The 15,172-nt window shown below is 25.2% G+C and overlaps 1 protein-coding gene across 3 annotated transcripts in view; it reads right to left on the bottom strand.

Annotated features, from left to right (window-relative positions):
* The window catches only part of cwo (transcription factor cwo), a 78,570-nt gene that overhangs the window by 49,382 nt on the left and 14,016 nt on the right, over nt 1-15,172 (bottom strand). The window contains exon 1 of one of the 3 annotated variants that reach the window (XM_043039589.3): nt 12,067-12,370. The exons of 1 other annotated variant lie outside the window; for it this stretch is intronic. In XM_043039589.3, coding sequence (XP_042895523.1) covers nt 12,067-12,119 — 53 coding nt within the window. In that variant the 5' untranslated portion in view covers nt 12,120-12,370. Of the gene's footprint in view, nt 1-5,465; nt 5,604-12,066; nt 12,371-15,172 lie in introns of those variants that run through there. One more of the 3 variants, XM_043039588.3, reaches the window with a different exon arrangement.

Here is a 15,172-nt window from a genome sequence, read left to right as displayed (position 1 = left end):
GTTTTGTAAACACAATCCGTAGCGTTAAAATATTCAAATAATTTGAATAATTTAGTATGTTTTAAAGACTTTGTATAGATTATATAAGTTGCTATTAAAGTGAATTAAAACTAATAATAATCTTAAATATTCAAGGCTCAGATGGAAAAGAAGACCGAACCATAATTAAATTTTTCTTAATAAAAATTGAGGACGGCGAAGTTGCGTAAAGACCGAGTACAAGAACACGCTATGCATAAAATAAAAACAAGAGTGATTAAATTTTACTATTTATCATCTATTTGACTGTTTAAAACAAAAAGAAAAGCGCTTATGAACTGTGCGAAAAAGAACATCAGATCATTAGTCAAAAAGAATGGGTTCCCACATTTTACTTTCAAATGCGAAACGTGCTTCAGCCAAAGAGTTCACACAAACGCTTTGACCTTGTTTCTTGAACAGCAAACTTACGTCACATAATTCTTCGAAGTTTTTCAAGACGCATGAAACCAGTACAAAATAAAATTAGAATAAAGGAATTTCTTTTGGATTAAGATTTTTTTCCCAAATACATTTGTTTTCTTTACTTTTTTTTTTTTTTTTTTTTTTTTTTTTTTGAAAAAATAATTTTTTTGTTAGTACAATAAACATGCTGGGAACTATTTTTAAGTAATTTAGAAAATAATTTACTTAATACTATTAAGTACTAAGTTACCTAATAGTTTGCATAAAGAAGAATTTTTTTTAAAATTTAATAGAATAAATATAAATATATTAAACGTCTAATGAAATCACTGGATCATATTCAAGCATCTCTGGTTCATGCACAACCATCGGGGTAAGCCTCTTCATAGTAAAAATATGCAAGAAATAGGGGAAAGAAGAAGAAGAAGTAAAATTTGTTTAATAAATCCGATTTTACATTATCAAATAAGATTTCATCAAATAAAGTTTTTTTTTTTCGGGGCACGGTTTATCAATTCCATCCTGCATCTTGATAGAGTTTAATCAAGCTTAAGCGAGTGCTTAATCAATATTTATAATTAAATAATTACATGACCCACCCGGACATGTAAGGCTAAAAATATATGCCATATTAAAACTGTTATATATCTCTTTCGGATAATACAATTTTCGAGTTCTTCTAGTTCGTTGGGCTATTAAGAAATCAGAAATAAGAACTTATTTAAAGAAGACGTTGATGTAACTGCCAGTTATTAGAAATAAACTTAATTTTAAAGTAAATAAACTTTCGAGTAGCAGAGTTTATAACTTCTAAAACGTTTTCAAGGAATTTTTAATAATTATCAGTTCTTAACGACACAAAAATGTTCGGGTGTTCTAAAAATAGACAAAAGAGTTCATTTTGCCATGCTGGCACGCAAGATCTGTTACAGCAAATTCCACAACTCAAGAATTACAATCGCATTCAATTCTGTTAACATTTTTTTTTCTCAATCAAAAATTACCTTCGTGTCATTGGATAGAAGTGAAATCATTCCGGAAGAAATCGATATTTCCGAATTTGTCACGTGGGAAAAACGGATGGGCTACAATCGATCGTCTGCCAAAGAAAAGTCATGCTCTGGCAACATTCAACGAAAACATTCTGTGGAATCTACGTTTTTACCTTAACTTAGATTACAGCTGGTTGTCAAAATTAATAAATTCTTTTGCAATTGTTATGCTTCTTTTTTACAAATATTACAAGCTCTTGTTTAAAGGTTTGAGGTACACGTAAAATTTATATTCAAAATTTCTAAAACATTATTCTTAAAATTAGCTTCGAAATTCTGCTTTCAAAAGAATCTCGAAATTTTTTATTTGATTAAAAATCAGACTAGTAAGATTTTTTTTAGCAAACGATTCTATGAATATACCGCATTATAAAACTAAATTTTATTCTTCAATAAAACTAAAATATCAAAGCTATTTTCGATTCTTGACTGCCTGAAAATAACTATTACAGGTTTTTAACCTGTAATAGTTATAATTATATGCAGTCAAGAATCCATAATTTATTTAACATTTCGGTTGTATATAGATTATTTATGTAAAATGCCAATGGTAAAAAAAGTAGCAAAATTTTATAAAAGAATATTTTTTTAATAACAATATGTTGAATGAATGATTAAAATGATATGCATTTATAAAAAAAAAACATAAGCAATTTTCTATCGAGCTTTTCAATTTAAAATAAAATAACTAAATTCGAGGTAAAATAATTACGTTTCTCTGATATCGATTTTCAACGTTTATAACAGTTTTTTTTAATGTCATAATTAAGTTTATTTTATTCATTTTCAACATACACGTACATGAAGAACAAATTCATAATATGAAATACTTTATTTTAAATATATTAAGTATTTTCAAAATAATTCGTAGTCTTTTATCCGATTAGTACCTAAAGCCGCTGCTGATTTTTTTTCTTCATAATTTCAGGGTTCCGCCAAAAGAAACTTGATCATTTAGGGTTCCATAGCCGAAGAAAAATTGAGGAACGCTCAGCTAGAGCAATAATTTATGCAATTTCTTGATGGAGAAAACAATTCTATAAATGTAGGCTTATTGGAATCATTTTTAATTTTTTATAATTATAATAATTTTTTTTTAATATTATACAAAATATTAACACAGTATTTCAGTAAAAGAAAAAAAAATTTTGAGGAATAAGCTGTTATTTGAGCACTATTTGGAAACTCATTTTAAAAGATGGCCACTAACTTTAAAAAAATCCCTGATTTTTTCCAGATTGATTTTATTGAATAACCCTGATTTTTGATAGGTGGCATAAATTTTATTACTACATTTTCAGTTATGTAATTTTTCTTTACATAAGATTTATTGTACAAAAGAATATTATACATAATATATATTAGGGCACTTGCTACTGCAGTAAAAAATAGACAATTAAAAAAATAAAATCATTACACGTCAAGCTTTTTTGGAAAAAATAATGGGCTTTTAGGTACTTTAAACTCAAATTAATTCGTTTCCCCTAAATTTAAGAATATTTTAATTTTCTGATCTTCCCTATTTATAAAATTACCCGACTTTTTTCAGTTCTATGGCTACCCGTGTCGTAATAATATTATAGTCGTACTATTTCTAAGAGAAAATATGAGTGCAGAATAGAATTATCATATATATTATAAACACTCATAAATAACAGCCATAGTTATTAAGTTTTACATAATCATGCAAAATATAAATTTTCTTTAAGGTACGAATAAAAAAGAAGCATAATGCATTTTTATTAGTTCCATTATACTCTTTGTCTCTGAGAAAAAATAATTTCCAAATTACTAAGACCTAATGTCATTACATTCTTGCTTTTCTCATGATTCGGATTTATGAAAATAGTTATATGATTTGATTCCTTCAATTATGTTTGTAATAAAAGATGACAAAAAAATATTTTTTTCTCATTGTTTCTGATGGGCTATTCACTCCAATCAAAAAAATGACCTGAAACCGGGTCATTATTCTGTTTTGGTGTTCTAAATATAGAAAATGCTCTTCAGATCCTAGTCACTCGCGTGATCTATCAGCATGTGATCTGTGACCTAGATTTATTTTTCAATACGTAAGAAAATATTTAGTAATTTTCTTCAGATATATATAATTTAGAAATGAGTGGCAATTATTTATAATTTACTTCGCATCATGTAATAAAAAGAATAACAATAATATGCTGACGAACTTTTTTGTTTAATTGAATTTATTCAAAGCAAAATTGAATATTTCGGCAACAAAGATATGAGGTTTCGTACGTAATAAAAATTTCGAATTCTTTCAGATAAATTGCTTAACTAAAGAATGGACAGACTCGGATTTATAAAATGGATATTTTCCACTAGAAAATAAATACTTCGCTCTATAAAAAGTGTTTTTCTTAATCAATGGATACTTTTTTCGATAACAGTGCACTTTCCACAATAAAATGAATACTTCGTTTTGTAAAAGGTGTGTTTTCTCCTGTAGAATATATAAAGCAGCGTTCCCAAAAGGTGTTCCGAGGAACCCTAGAGTTTCAAGAGCTAGAACTTTTTTTTTTTTTTTTTTTACCAGTAATGCTTTTTGAGATCCATACTTTGATCCAATAGATAATCCATTATTATGCAATATTTTAATTGTCTTTATGAAATTATATAAAGTAAAATGACAATGAAAATAAATGGCAATTTTTTTTTAAAAAAATAGATAATTTTTCTAATAACAATATTTAGAAAAGGACAAGCATTTATGAAAAATTACATAAGTATTTCCCAGCACATTTTTCAAATCAAAATAAAATAACTGAGTTATTTAATAAAGAAGTATTGTTTCCCTGATAACATTCTGTGACGAAAACCACCATTCGGTTTATTTGTTAAATTTTTAGCTCATGTTTATGCATTAAAAACTAATTCTGAACTAAACTAACTTTATGAGGGAAAATTCAACAGTTGGATATAAAACCTAATTTAAGATTATTAATGATAAAACGACGAAAAACTTTCATTCTTCTTATTAGTAAATATAATGAAGTCTTCATTTAAGAATATTATTAAATAAAGTAATCATTAAATAAAGTGAACTTTTTTTTATACATTATAACATAAGGGTTCCGCCGAGAGGTGGTTGATTATTTAGGGTTCCATAGCCGAAATTCCTTATTCTGAAAAATTATATTTGATGACATTCTTTTCGACTATCCTTAAAAAAATAACATTTGGAAAAAATAATTATTTTCTCATATCCTAGAAAAATGTTTGAAAAATATTTTTAACTTCCTTAAAATATTATATTTAAAATTAATTTTTTAATATATTACTAAAAATAATGTTTGAAAAAACAATTTTCATATAACCTTAATAATAATATTTGAGGAAATAACTTATACTTAAAAAAATAACATTTGAGGAAATGCATCTTCCTTTACAAATTTTACATTTTCCAGTTACCTTATATATAAACTTTTCCTAATATTTTTAAAAATAATATTTGGAGAAATAATTTTTTTTTAATGTTCTTTAATATGTGAAGATTTTGTTTCAAATATCATTAAAAAAACTCGTTATTCGTTTTAAATATTATTATTTGCAGAGTTAAAAAAATTTTAACAAAATGATTTTAAATTATGAAGATTGATACCTTATTATTAATTTTTAGCTTACAAAAAAATAATAATAATAAAGGCATAATATACATAGAAAATATTTCCTTTTGTGCTGATATTAAAAGCAAACTTAACATATGTTTGAAAATTTAAACCACAACAAACTTATTCGTTTATTTTTTACAATTTTTTCAATCAGGTAAATTTAGGAGGAAAAAAAAATATTTAACCACGAGTTACAATTAATAAAATATGTAATTCAGAAATACCGAAGTAATTGCCAAGTGTTTTTAATTTCTCTATATTTGACCTCAAAAAAAAGAAGAAAAAAATATGTAGATTTAATGAAGAATTATTCAGCTATTTTAAGAAAAAAACTTACAATTTAGTTGACATTGCATTGTTCGGTTGGCTGAATTGACACAAATCGAAATGCCTTAAAATTTGAAGGTTACTCATGTGACCCAGTGATCTCGAAACCCGTTTCGTCCTTTTACTTCCGCCATGAAAATCCTTTGCTCCACTGAAGTCCTCACTTTTACCTCTCCCGTTTTCTACCAGCGAAGGTCTTTTTTTCTTTCGCTTTGATCACGGTATTTGAGTTGTTGAGTACCTTCATTTATGACTACGATTATATTTTCTTCAGTTTCAAACGATCCTTTTTTTTAAGTGGGTCAGATCGTCTGATCTTTTTTTCTTTTTTCAACGTAAAGGTAGAATGAAGTGAATTCATTAAAAGTTAGAAATATTCAAGGGAATCATTTCTTTAAAGGAAGTGATAATGAGAAATAAATTTTACTAAAATTACAGACATAATTTTTTCAGTTTCTAAATAAACTTCTTCAGTTTCAGTATCTTTATTTTAAGTTAACGTTTGATTTTGTTAATTAATATTTTTTATTGTGCTATGGAAATGTTTTTTTTTAATATTTGAAAAAGTTTAATGGCAACGGAATATAAAATTTTTCCTTTAAATATTTGTGGGAAGCTTGAAACACGAAAAAATATTCTTTATTAAATTTTTTTAAATAAGTTTTTTTCCTGACTCCAATAATCATTCTCTTTAGTATTTTTTTATTGTATTATTTAAATATTAAATTACATTATTAAACAAACATATGTATTGAAAATATTTCTTAATAAATACGTATTTTTGATATTGTATTAAATCGCGCTTTGTTTAGTAAATCAGTTGCAAAATTATTGCAAACAGAAGGAGGCCAGGTATATTCTTTCAGAAATGAGTTTTATTAAACAAAAATTATATTTCATAATTTTACGATTAATTTTAAAAGCTTTTTTCGTTTCACAGATATTTCATAGGCCATTCTTACCTAAATTTTATATAAAGCCACCAAAATATACTAATTACTTCTTTTTAAATTATCTAATCGTCGTCCAATTTAGTGAAATCGATATAATTTTGCTATTCATTTCATATAAAAATTACATTGCTTAAGAACATCATAAAAAGTTAAATAAATATTGCTGAAGTTAAAATTTTTTTTAGAAATTTTCTCTCCTTAATTAGAAAAAACTCCACAAGTGATTTCAAACCTATTTCATTTTCCGTTGGAGAATTTAGCATGTTATTTTTATCACCATTTAATTTGAAATATTACATTTTTCTCATAGGAAAAAAAATTTACAAATTTCTCGATTTTAAATTTTTTTCCACAATAGCTTAATGCGTTATATATTATTTCTAAAAAAAATTTCAATTTAAATAATAATAATAAATAAATATTAAATAAATAACAATAAACAAATTCTTAATTATTGAAATTTTAGGTTATAGTTTACAGCTCAAGCTATTATACAGCATTTATTAGTGTTTTCTTCAAAATCCGAATAATTACTGATGGAAAAAAATTATCACATGAGATCTAAGCAGTATAGCTGTTTTTTTATTTTTTATTTTTTATAAAATTATTTCCAATCATAAAAAACCTATTTTTTTGTACAAAAAAAAATAATTATTATATTGCACTTCAGTTTAAATCAGAGTGTCAATGATTTAAATCAAAATACTAAAATCTGAGATATAAATCGCTATTTTAACCACAATTTTTTTTTTTTAAAGTCATCGATTTTAATTATTTAAATCATTTAAGTAAGAAATCAAATACTAAAAATATATAGTTTGTAATTTTCAAGACATTTTCAATCGCAAAACACCTCTGTTACAAGGCATATAAAATAAAACTAAAGATATGAAAATCGATTTTTACTTTTTTCAAGTACTACTTATATTGTATCTTGAAGAATCTCAAACATTTTCCCCATTAAATTCGCGTTTACAGGGAAAAATTTTATACAATATCAAGTCCCATTAACGTAATTTAATATGATTTGAAAATCGTAACTGTTCACGTCAAACAATTATTGTTTACACACACACAGTATTTGACGCAAATCGGATTGCAAGGAAAAGCTGAAATTTCTTATAAGGCGAGATCAATAACAGTAAGGTTCGCTTTTCTGTTCACATATTATGATTGCAGCAAAGCAGTTTCACAGGGGGAAAATGAGAACCGCGTTTCTTTTTCTCAGAGAAAAAAGTATAATCCGTTTTTGTGTGCTGCCAAGTTGAATAAAAAATGAATTAATTTTTAAGAGCTGTTATTCAAATTATAATATCGGTAATAATTGCCTTCATATTCACAGTAATATATTAATTTCACACAGTTAGCTTTCACTCGCGAATTAATTTGAGTTTTATACAATATTTGTTTAGACGTAAATTTTTTTAAGATTGCAGCTTTAGACTTGTAAATAATTACAAATAAGGTTAAAAAAAATCTAACTCTACGATAATAATTAATAAATTAAATTACATATTAGTCTTAGAAAATTATTTTTGAAACCCTTTCACTCGCGTAAGCAAAGCATAATTTTAGCAATAATCAATCATAAAAATTTATTAATTAAACATTAAGAAAGTTATAAATAAACAAATAAAGAAGGATTGTATGCAGAATAACATATTGTTAAATATTCAGGCTCCCAATAAAAAAATTTGCAATGCACAGAAATTAAAAGAATGGAAAATAACATGGAAAAAATAATAATAAAATTTACTCATACCAGTTTCATAAGGTATTTATAAATTATAAATTCACTTACTCAAAATATTTCATGAAACTTTTTGTAGGAGAAAAAAGTAATTTCATGAATAACTGCACTTGTAAAAATATTCAAAATATTTCATGAAACTTTTTCTAAGAGAAAAAAGTAATTTCATGAACAGTAAAAACTATTACGGATTATCTAAATTAAATGACGCTATTTTTGATTAGCTTTCAATAAGATAGTGCTAGTTTAAAAATAAGGTGTTAAACAGTACCGATTTCTTTTTTTCAGAAATCAGTTTTTTTAAACTAAATTATTAAATGAATACCAAGCATCTAAAGTTAAAAAAATGAAAGTTCTCTTCTAGATTATTTTAGAAAATGCTAGCCTAATTTTAAGAGTGAATTCTAATAATTATACAATTGTACCAAGAAGGAAAAATTGATTGACTGTATTTATACGTTTTCTGTAAATTCGGAATTTAAATTAAATCGTAACAACACACCAGCAATATCTTACAAAATTCATAACAGTAATAATTTTTAAATTCTAAAAAATAAAATTATAATGCTTGTACACAAGGATTTCAAATTATTATTAATACTTTAGAAAACTTATATTTTTACTTATTTTATTTCAACACTTTTAATAACAGTACAAATTATCTTAATCATTGTTCTTTGTAACTCCAATAATGTAAATCAACGATTTCTTTTTTTTTTTAAATCAACATAATCATAATTTAAATCGTTGCTCTTAATATTTATGATTTAAATCTAAACAACCTTAAAATGCTCACTTTTCATCCACAAAATTTTAATTCATTTTTTAAAAATTAAAAATTAGTGTGCTGACTAATTAATGACAAATAAAGTATGTTCATAAGCATAATATTCTTTTGTTGACAATTTTATGAAATTTTCACTTATATAATATGTATATAATATATATATATATATATATATATATATATATATATATATATATATATATATATATATATATATAGTAAATATATCAGGCATATATATATAAATATAATTATATGTAAGTTAAAATTGATCTAAAAAAATCTTCAATGAATAGCCATAGTACTTCAATAGCTAATATAAATGTTTCATTGCCTATTTTCAAATAAAATCTCAAAATTGAAATAAAAATTTTACATAAAGCCTCAACGACTTTAGACTAATTAATATTATTAAGTCAAACTATGATGTAAAAAAATATGGCTAGTATATAGACATATTTATAATTACATTAATATAGGCATACTAGATAAGTGCTTAATTAAATATTTGTTTAATAAATATGAACAATATTAATCTATAAATTAAAAAAAATGCGAAAAGAAAGCATCTCTGTTAAAAAAAATCTTTTGTTATGTAAGAAACAAAAAAAAAACATTAGAAAATATGTTACTAAAATATAAATAAAAATCTACATTAATATTTAGGTACTACCCAATAAATGCATAATATATCATTTTTCGATAAATATTTTACAGCATTAATAAAAGAAAAGTAATTTATATACAATATACTAACGAATTTATAAAAACAGTATAAAGTATAACAAATGATTTATGACTGTAAAAACTTATAATTAAATTCCATAGTACACATAACGGATTAGAATATTATATTTTAAACAAAAAAAAAATCTAAACAATACTGACGAAAAAATTATTTAGTTTGAGCACCATAAAGACTAAAAATAAATAAGTTTATTGCACAATACCTAATTTCATTACATTTCATATTGTCTCTCTTTGGAAAACGTGGAATTTATTACCAATAAAAGAGGAAATGATTCATTACAATAACACGTTGGGGAAAACGTGGCCATGACAAAAAAAACGTATTCGATTTTGTGGTGCGTTTGGATGATAGCCAAACCCGCCCAAACACGTGTAAAAACATGTGATCCGGCCTCGAAAATTAAAGGACATGAATATTGTTAGATATCATATTCCAACATTAAAACTTTTTTTTAATAAATGAAACAAAAATGTAATCAATTCTTAAAAGAATTACTAGACACAATAGAATTTTTATTTAATCAACTAACACGGTTATGTGTGATAATCTCAGATTTTTTTTTTTTATTTTTCTTAGTGCAAATGTCAAGCGATTTTTCCTGTTGCCACAATTTTTAAGAACATTCAGCGATAGCAAATTGAATATTTAATTGGTATTTAAAGGCCAAAATGACATCGCGAAGATAAAGTAATAGAAACCGCTAACTTAGTTGGAAGAATGATATAAAGCTTTACAGGATTTGAAAAAGTATACTTTAACACTAAACATACCAACACTTAATAAATACCTATTCCTACCATAGCCGGTGAAATAACCGGAATTTATGTTTCTTAATTGAATGTATGAAATATGTATGTTAGGCAGGAAATAAGCTTAAAAAAAACTTTATTATAATTAAACGAAATTGTATATTGCCAATTTTCATGTATTGCAAACACAAATAAGAATTTTCAATTCATTGATCAACGCATTTTTTACATATACAGGGTGTTTCCATTGTACATTTTACACAAATATATTTCTTCTAATTATTATTATTTCTATAATTCTCATAATTATAAGAATATATAAGAATTATAATTATTCTTATAATTAATATTATTTCTTCTAAGTACGTGTGCCGTCTTGATTGTTTCGACATTTTTCTGGGTAAAAACTAACAGTTAGTTAGAAATGAAGTAAAGTTATCAAAATAAAATATAAGCCAATCTAAAAATTTAGGTACTTTCTTGAAATTTGAATTCACAGTTATTCTGGTTGAACTAACTACGCTACAGTCTCTGCAGAAATGTACAACTAATCGAACACGCATTACATCGTAATTTCTGATCCGATAATCTTATGAAGTGATAAATTGTTCTCTAGGTCAAATGACCGGTTGTGGTAGAAATAGGTATACGACAAGTATTATTCGAAACAAACAAAACACAAATAATAATAATAATAGAATATTAACTGTATATAATTGTTAGAGAAATTTATGAAGTTAAATGTGCAAAAACGATAAGATAAGCGCATTTTCAATGCAAAAGTTCTTAAACGGTCATTTGACCGGTTATGGTATGTTTAGTGTTAAGGAACATGACCATGTTTTTGAAAAAGAAAAAGAATAAAGTTATAAGTGATTTTGGGCATTCAACCAAAGTTAATTACGCATTCCGTTTTTTAAATCAGTAGATATAGAAGTCTAAATTTTTTATACGATTTTTCTTCAATAAAACATATTTATGCTTTCAGTCATATTAATTTTGAAAAAGAAAAAAAAAAGCTAGACTGAAAATTTTGCAATCTATATATAGCATGAAAGATTTTTTCTAAAAATTTTTATTTTACTTTTACAATTATGTTTTGGAAATGAATCTTGGTAGCATTCAAAAAATTAAGTTTTTAATGCTATTAAAATAGAATTTATTTGTCTTTTGAATACTTCATTTAGTTTTAGAATGAATTTTTTTATTGTATATAAAATTAAATTCCCCCATCCATAGAAACTAAAAATAAATAAATCATTTCGTCTTGAAAAATGATAGCATAATTTTTGATTATAAGAAATAACAAATATGTATTGTATAGAAATATATCTCCGCAATATTATATATTTGTCACACCATTGCGTATGAAAATATAAATTCTGAAATTTTTGTAAACTCATTCTGAAATATATGCATTTTATTTTTAATTTTCTTGCAACTGAACTTCCGAAAATTCGGGCATAACAAGAATATTTCAAATATGATTATCTTTAAATTAAACACTTTTTTCAAGTTATATTAATGTTTGACCTTGCAATTTAAAAAGCAAATGGTACCCTTTCCCATATGTTATTCTGCAATGAATAAAAATCATTTAGTTTTAAATTAATTCCATTACCTTTCGACTTTCATCCTATGAGCCAGGGGTTCCTCCCACGTCATAGTATCCATTTAGAACATTAAAAAATTCTTTTGGTGGAGCAAACGAGAAAAAATTCAAGCAAACGATTTGCAATATTGTTCGAATCAAACTGTCACTTCACTAAAATAAGAGATTGCGGGAAATTTAAACACAACGTGCACTGCTTTTCCGTCAAATGAATTCAGGAGCACATTTCGTACGCGTGCTCTTAGCTGCGTCTTTAGAATTGTTCTGACTGCATAGTTTGTTGCTCTTCCATTGGTTCACGTGCCCGACTTATGACGTCACTCTTCCTTTCCCGTACACAATATCACGCGACTGGAGAACGTGTTCCGGTAAGCGGTGGCGCTGTTATTTACTGATATGATTTAACGGCATTTTTAAAAAATTAATAGATTTAAAATGTTAAGTTAATATGTTTGTTGTGATAGAGCAGTGAAATTAGCTGCAAGAAAATTGAATTAATTGACACTTCAACTTCGAAATTATACATTTCTTTTCTTTTCCCTTCTTTTATTTCTTATCTTCCTTTATTTTTCTAATTCATCTTTTTCTTTCCTTTTTTCATGAAAAGCGAATTAATACAATAAGACTGCAAAAATAGAATATTCTTTTTTTTAAACTAGTTTCATAGATTTTTAAAAGCAAAATTGGTTAAAAAAAATATTTTTTTAAATTTTTTAACTCTTTTTTTTTTTAGGAAAATTATTTCATTTAAACTCCAAACGTGTGAGCGTTGTAATTTAATCTAAATGTTTAGGAAATAAAACCGTTGAGAACTTATTTTCGAATTTTATTTATTTATTTATTTATTTTTTTTAAGAAAATGTCTTCGTGGGCAATACTATTTTCCAAAAACCAAAGTACTTATCGTATCAAAAGTTGCCCACTTCTTCCAGACTAAGATTGAACGAAGACTTATATAAAAATGAAATTTTTGTCTGAGTTGCAGACAAAAAATACTGTTGTCAGAAAATGAAAACCATGTAATGCCTTGTAAAATAAGTTGGGCTGCGCTCATATTTAAACTTCGAAATTAGAGGTTATATTTGAAGTTCAATATGGGATAAATCTTGCATTCTAAACATAGAGAAAAAAAAAAAATTCCCACCGTTCTAAAAAACCATTTGATTTTTGACTATTTAACTGCATTGTGTATTAATGCAATCAAATCAGATTTTTATGCATAAAGACCTACTTATTCAGTTTTGTAATCTGTTGCATTAACACTGAGAACAAATAACCGATGTGATCTAAAAATATTACCTCTAAAATATCTTCAATAATGCTCATAATAACTTTCCGTACAACACTATCGCTTTAAATGTTTCATGAAAATTTCACTTAAAATTAATAAAAAATTGTTAATTAGTATTATTTATTTATTTTTAGAAAAAAAGATTTTAATGATAAAAAAAGGAAAGTTTAAGCGTGTTTTGCCATAATTAAATAGCATCTTTTAGTACACGGAGAAAAAAGTGTCTGGTAAAATCGTATTTTATATTATTGACTTTTCTAATAGAAAAAAAAATAATTCTAGTAAATAGAACTAAAATATGCTGCATTTAAATTTTAAACCATTCATTTGGTAATTCTTTAGTTCATATGGTAGCAGTTTACCGGAAGTTCTGCTTTCAAAAACTATTTTTCTTATTACCACACGTTTAGTGAAAAATAGAAAACATAAAAGTAAATTTAACCGAATAAAAGGTTTCGATGTTAAAATTACCAATCATGTTAAAATTACCAAATACCACAGTTATCAAATTATATTATACATGGAAAATGCATATTTTATTGTTAATTTTACCAAAATCATTACGAAAGAGCTTCGGTAAAAATTACCGAGCTTTTTAGTGTCTCTGTTAAGCTAAAAACACGGTAAATTTTAACGTATTCTGGTAGTTTTGACCGTGCTTTTCTTCACGGTGTAAATATTGACTCAAGTCGACGCTATTGTGTCCTTTTAAAGCATATCCGCGTACTTTTAATTTAAATGAATTTTGAAAGAAACATTTAAAATAAATTGTTTTCGAACTTCCCTTTTCAAAGAATACCGTGATGAAAACGGAATATCGTTCTGAATCATCGATTTTTCTTTAAGCCTTACAAAAAAGGGCTCTTAATGTCTTACCATCTGGAAAAGTTGCGTGCAACTATGGCGAAAATATAAAATAAATAAATGACCTCAACATTGAAAATTTTTTACTGACAAGGAAATACCTTAGATATTTTTTTCTTACATATTTTTATTTTCAAGTTCGTGCTCTAACTCATATTGCAAAATATGTTTATTACTTGAGTTAGAAACTAGAACTTTCATCATTTTCTAAATGTTCATGAAATAAGTGAATATTAAATTAAAAGTTTAAAAAAAATTTAAAATCTAACATCATTTACGTAAATTTGTGTGCATTAACTAATTATTAAATATATTAAACGTATAGTCTCTTTACCTTTTCACATCAAAAACTCGTAAGTTACCCATAACTTGTAGTAAAAACAACAAATAGCACTAAAAAATACTCTGCACTCTGCTGTCGCCAGCAATGCAACCAAGTTAAAATTTGTCGTGCTGAAAGACTCTTTTTATTTATGAACTTAACACGTGCGTTTTTCCGAAATTCCAATTATTTGCAATTTTAATTGGTCTTCAATATTTGTGTTTTAAATAAATGCTATTAATCCAGTGTTGTAGAAAGTTTTCTGCTTTAAAAGATATCGAAAGTGAAAAAAAAAGAGAGATTATATCTTGCCATATATAATATCTTAACATTCATATTAAAATTTAAACAAAAAAAACTTTATTCAGTTTAAGAACTCATTTAGTTAATTCTGTTCCAGTTTAAGAGAGTTGAAAGACCATTTCCTATTTGATTTGATATAATGACATAAAGTTATGGTTGACGAGTATTTATAAATTATTTCTCTTTTCTTTATTTAAATTATGTCCCTCATTCCTTTTTCCAAAGTTTAATTTTTTTCGAGTACTGTTGAATCTTTCGAATCAAATTAATCGTTTATTTTATTACGATTAACATCTTAACAAAATGCGTATCATATATTTAAAACAATCATATAT

Source organism: Parasteatoda tepidariorum, chromosome 7, assembly GCF_982258835.1.
Source record: "Parasteatoda tepidariorum strain Cologne lab strain chromosome 7, Ptep-v5.0, whole genome shotgun sequence".
NCBI classification, from domain to species: domain Eukaryota; kingdom Metazoa; phylum Arthropoda; class Arachnida; order Araneae; family Theridiidae; genus Parasteatoda; species Parasteatoda tepidariorum.
Note: the sequence above shows the minus strand (reverse complement) of the source record. Positions and strands in the feature narration are given on the sequence as shown.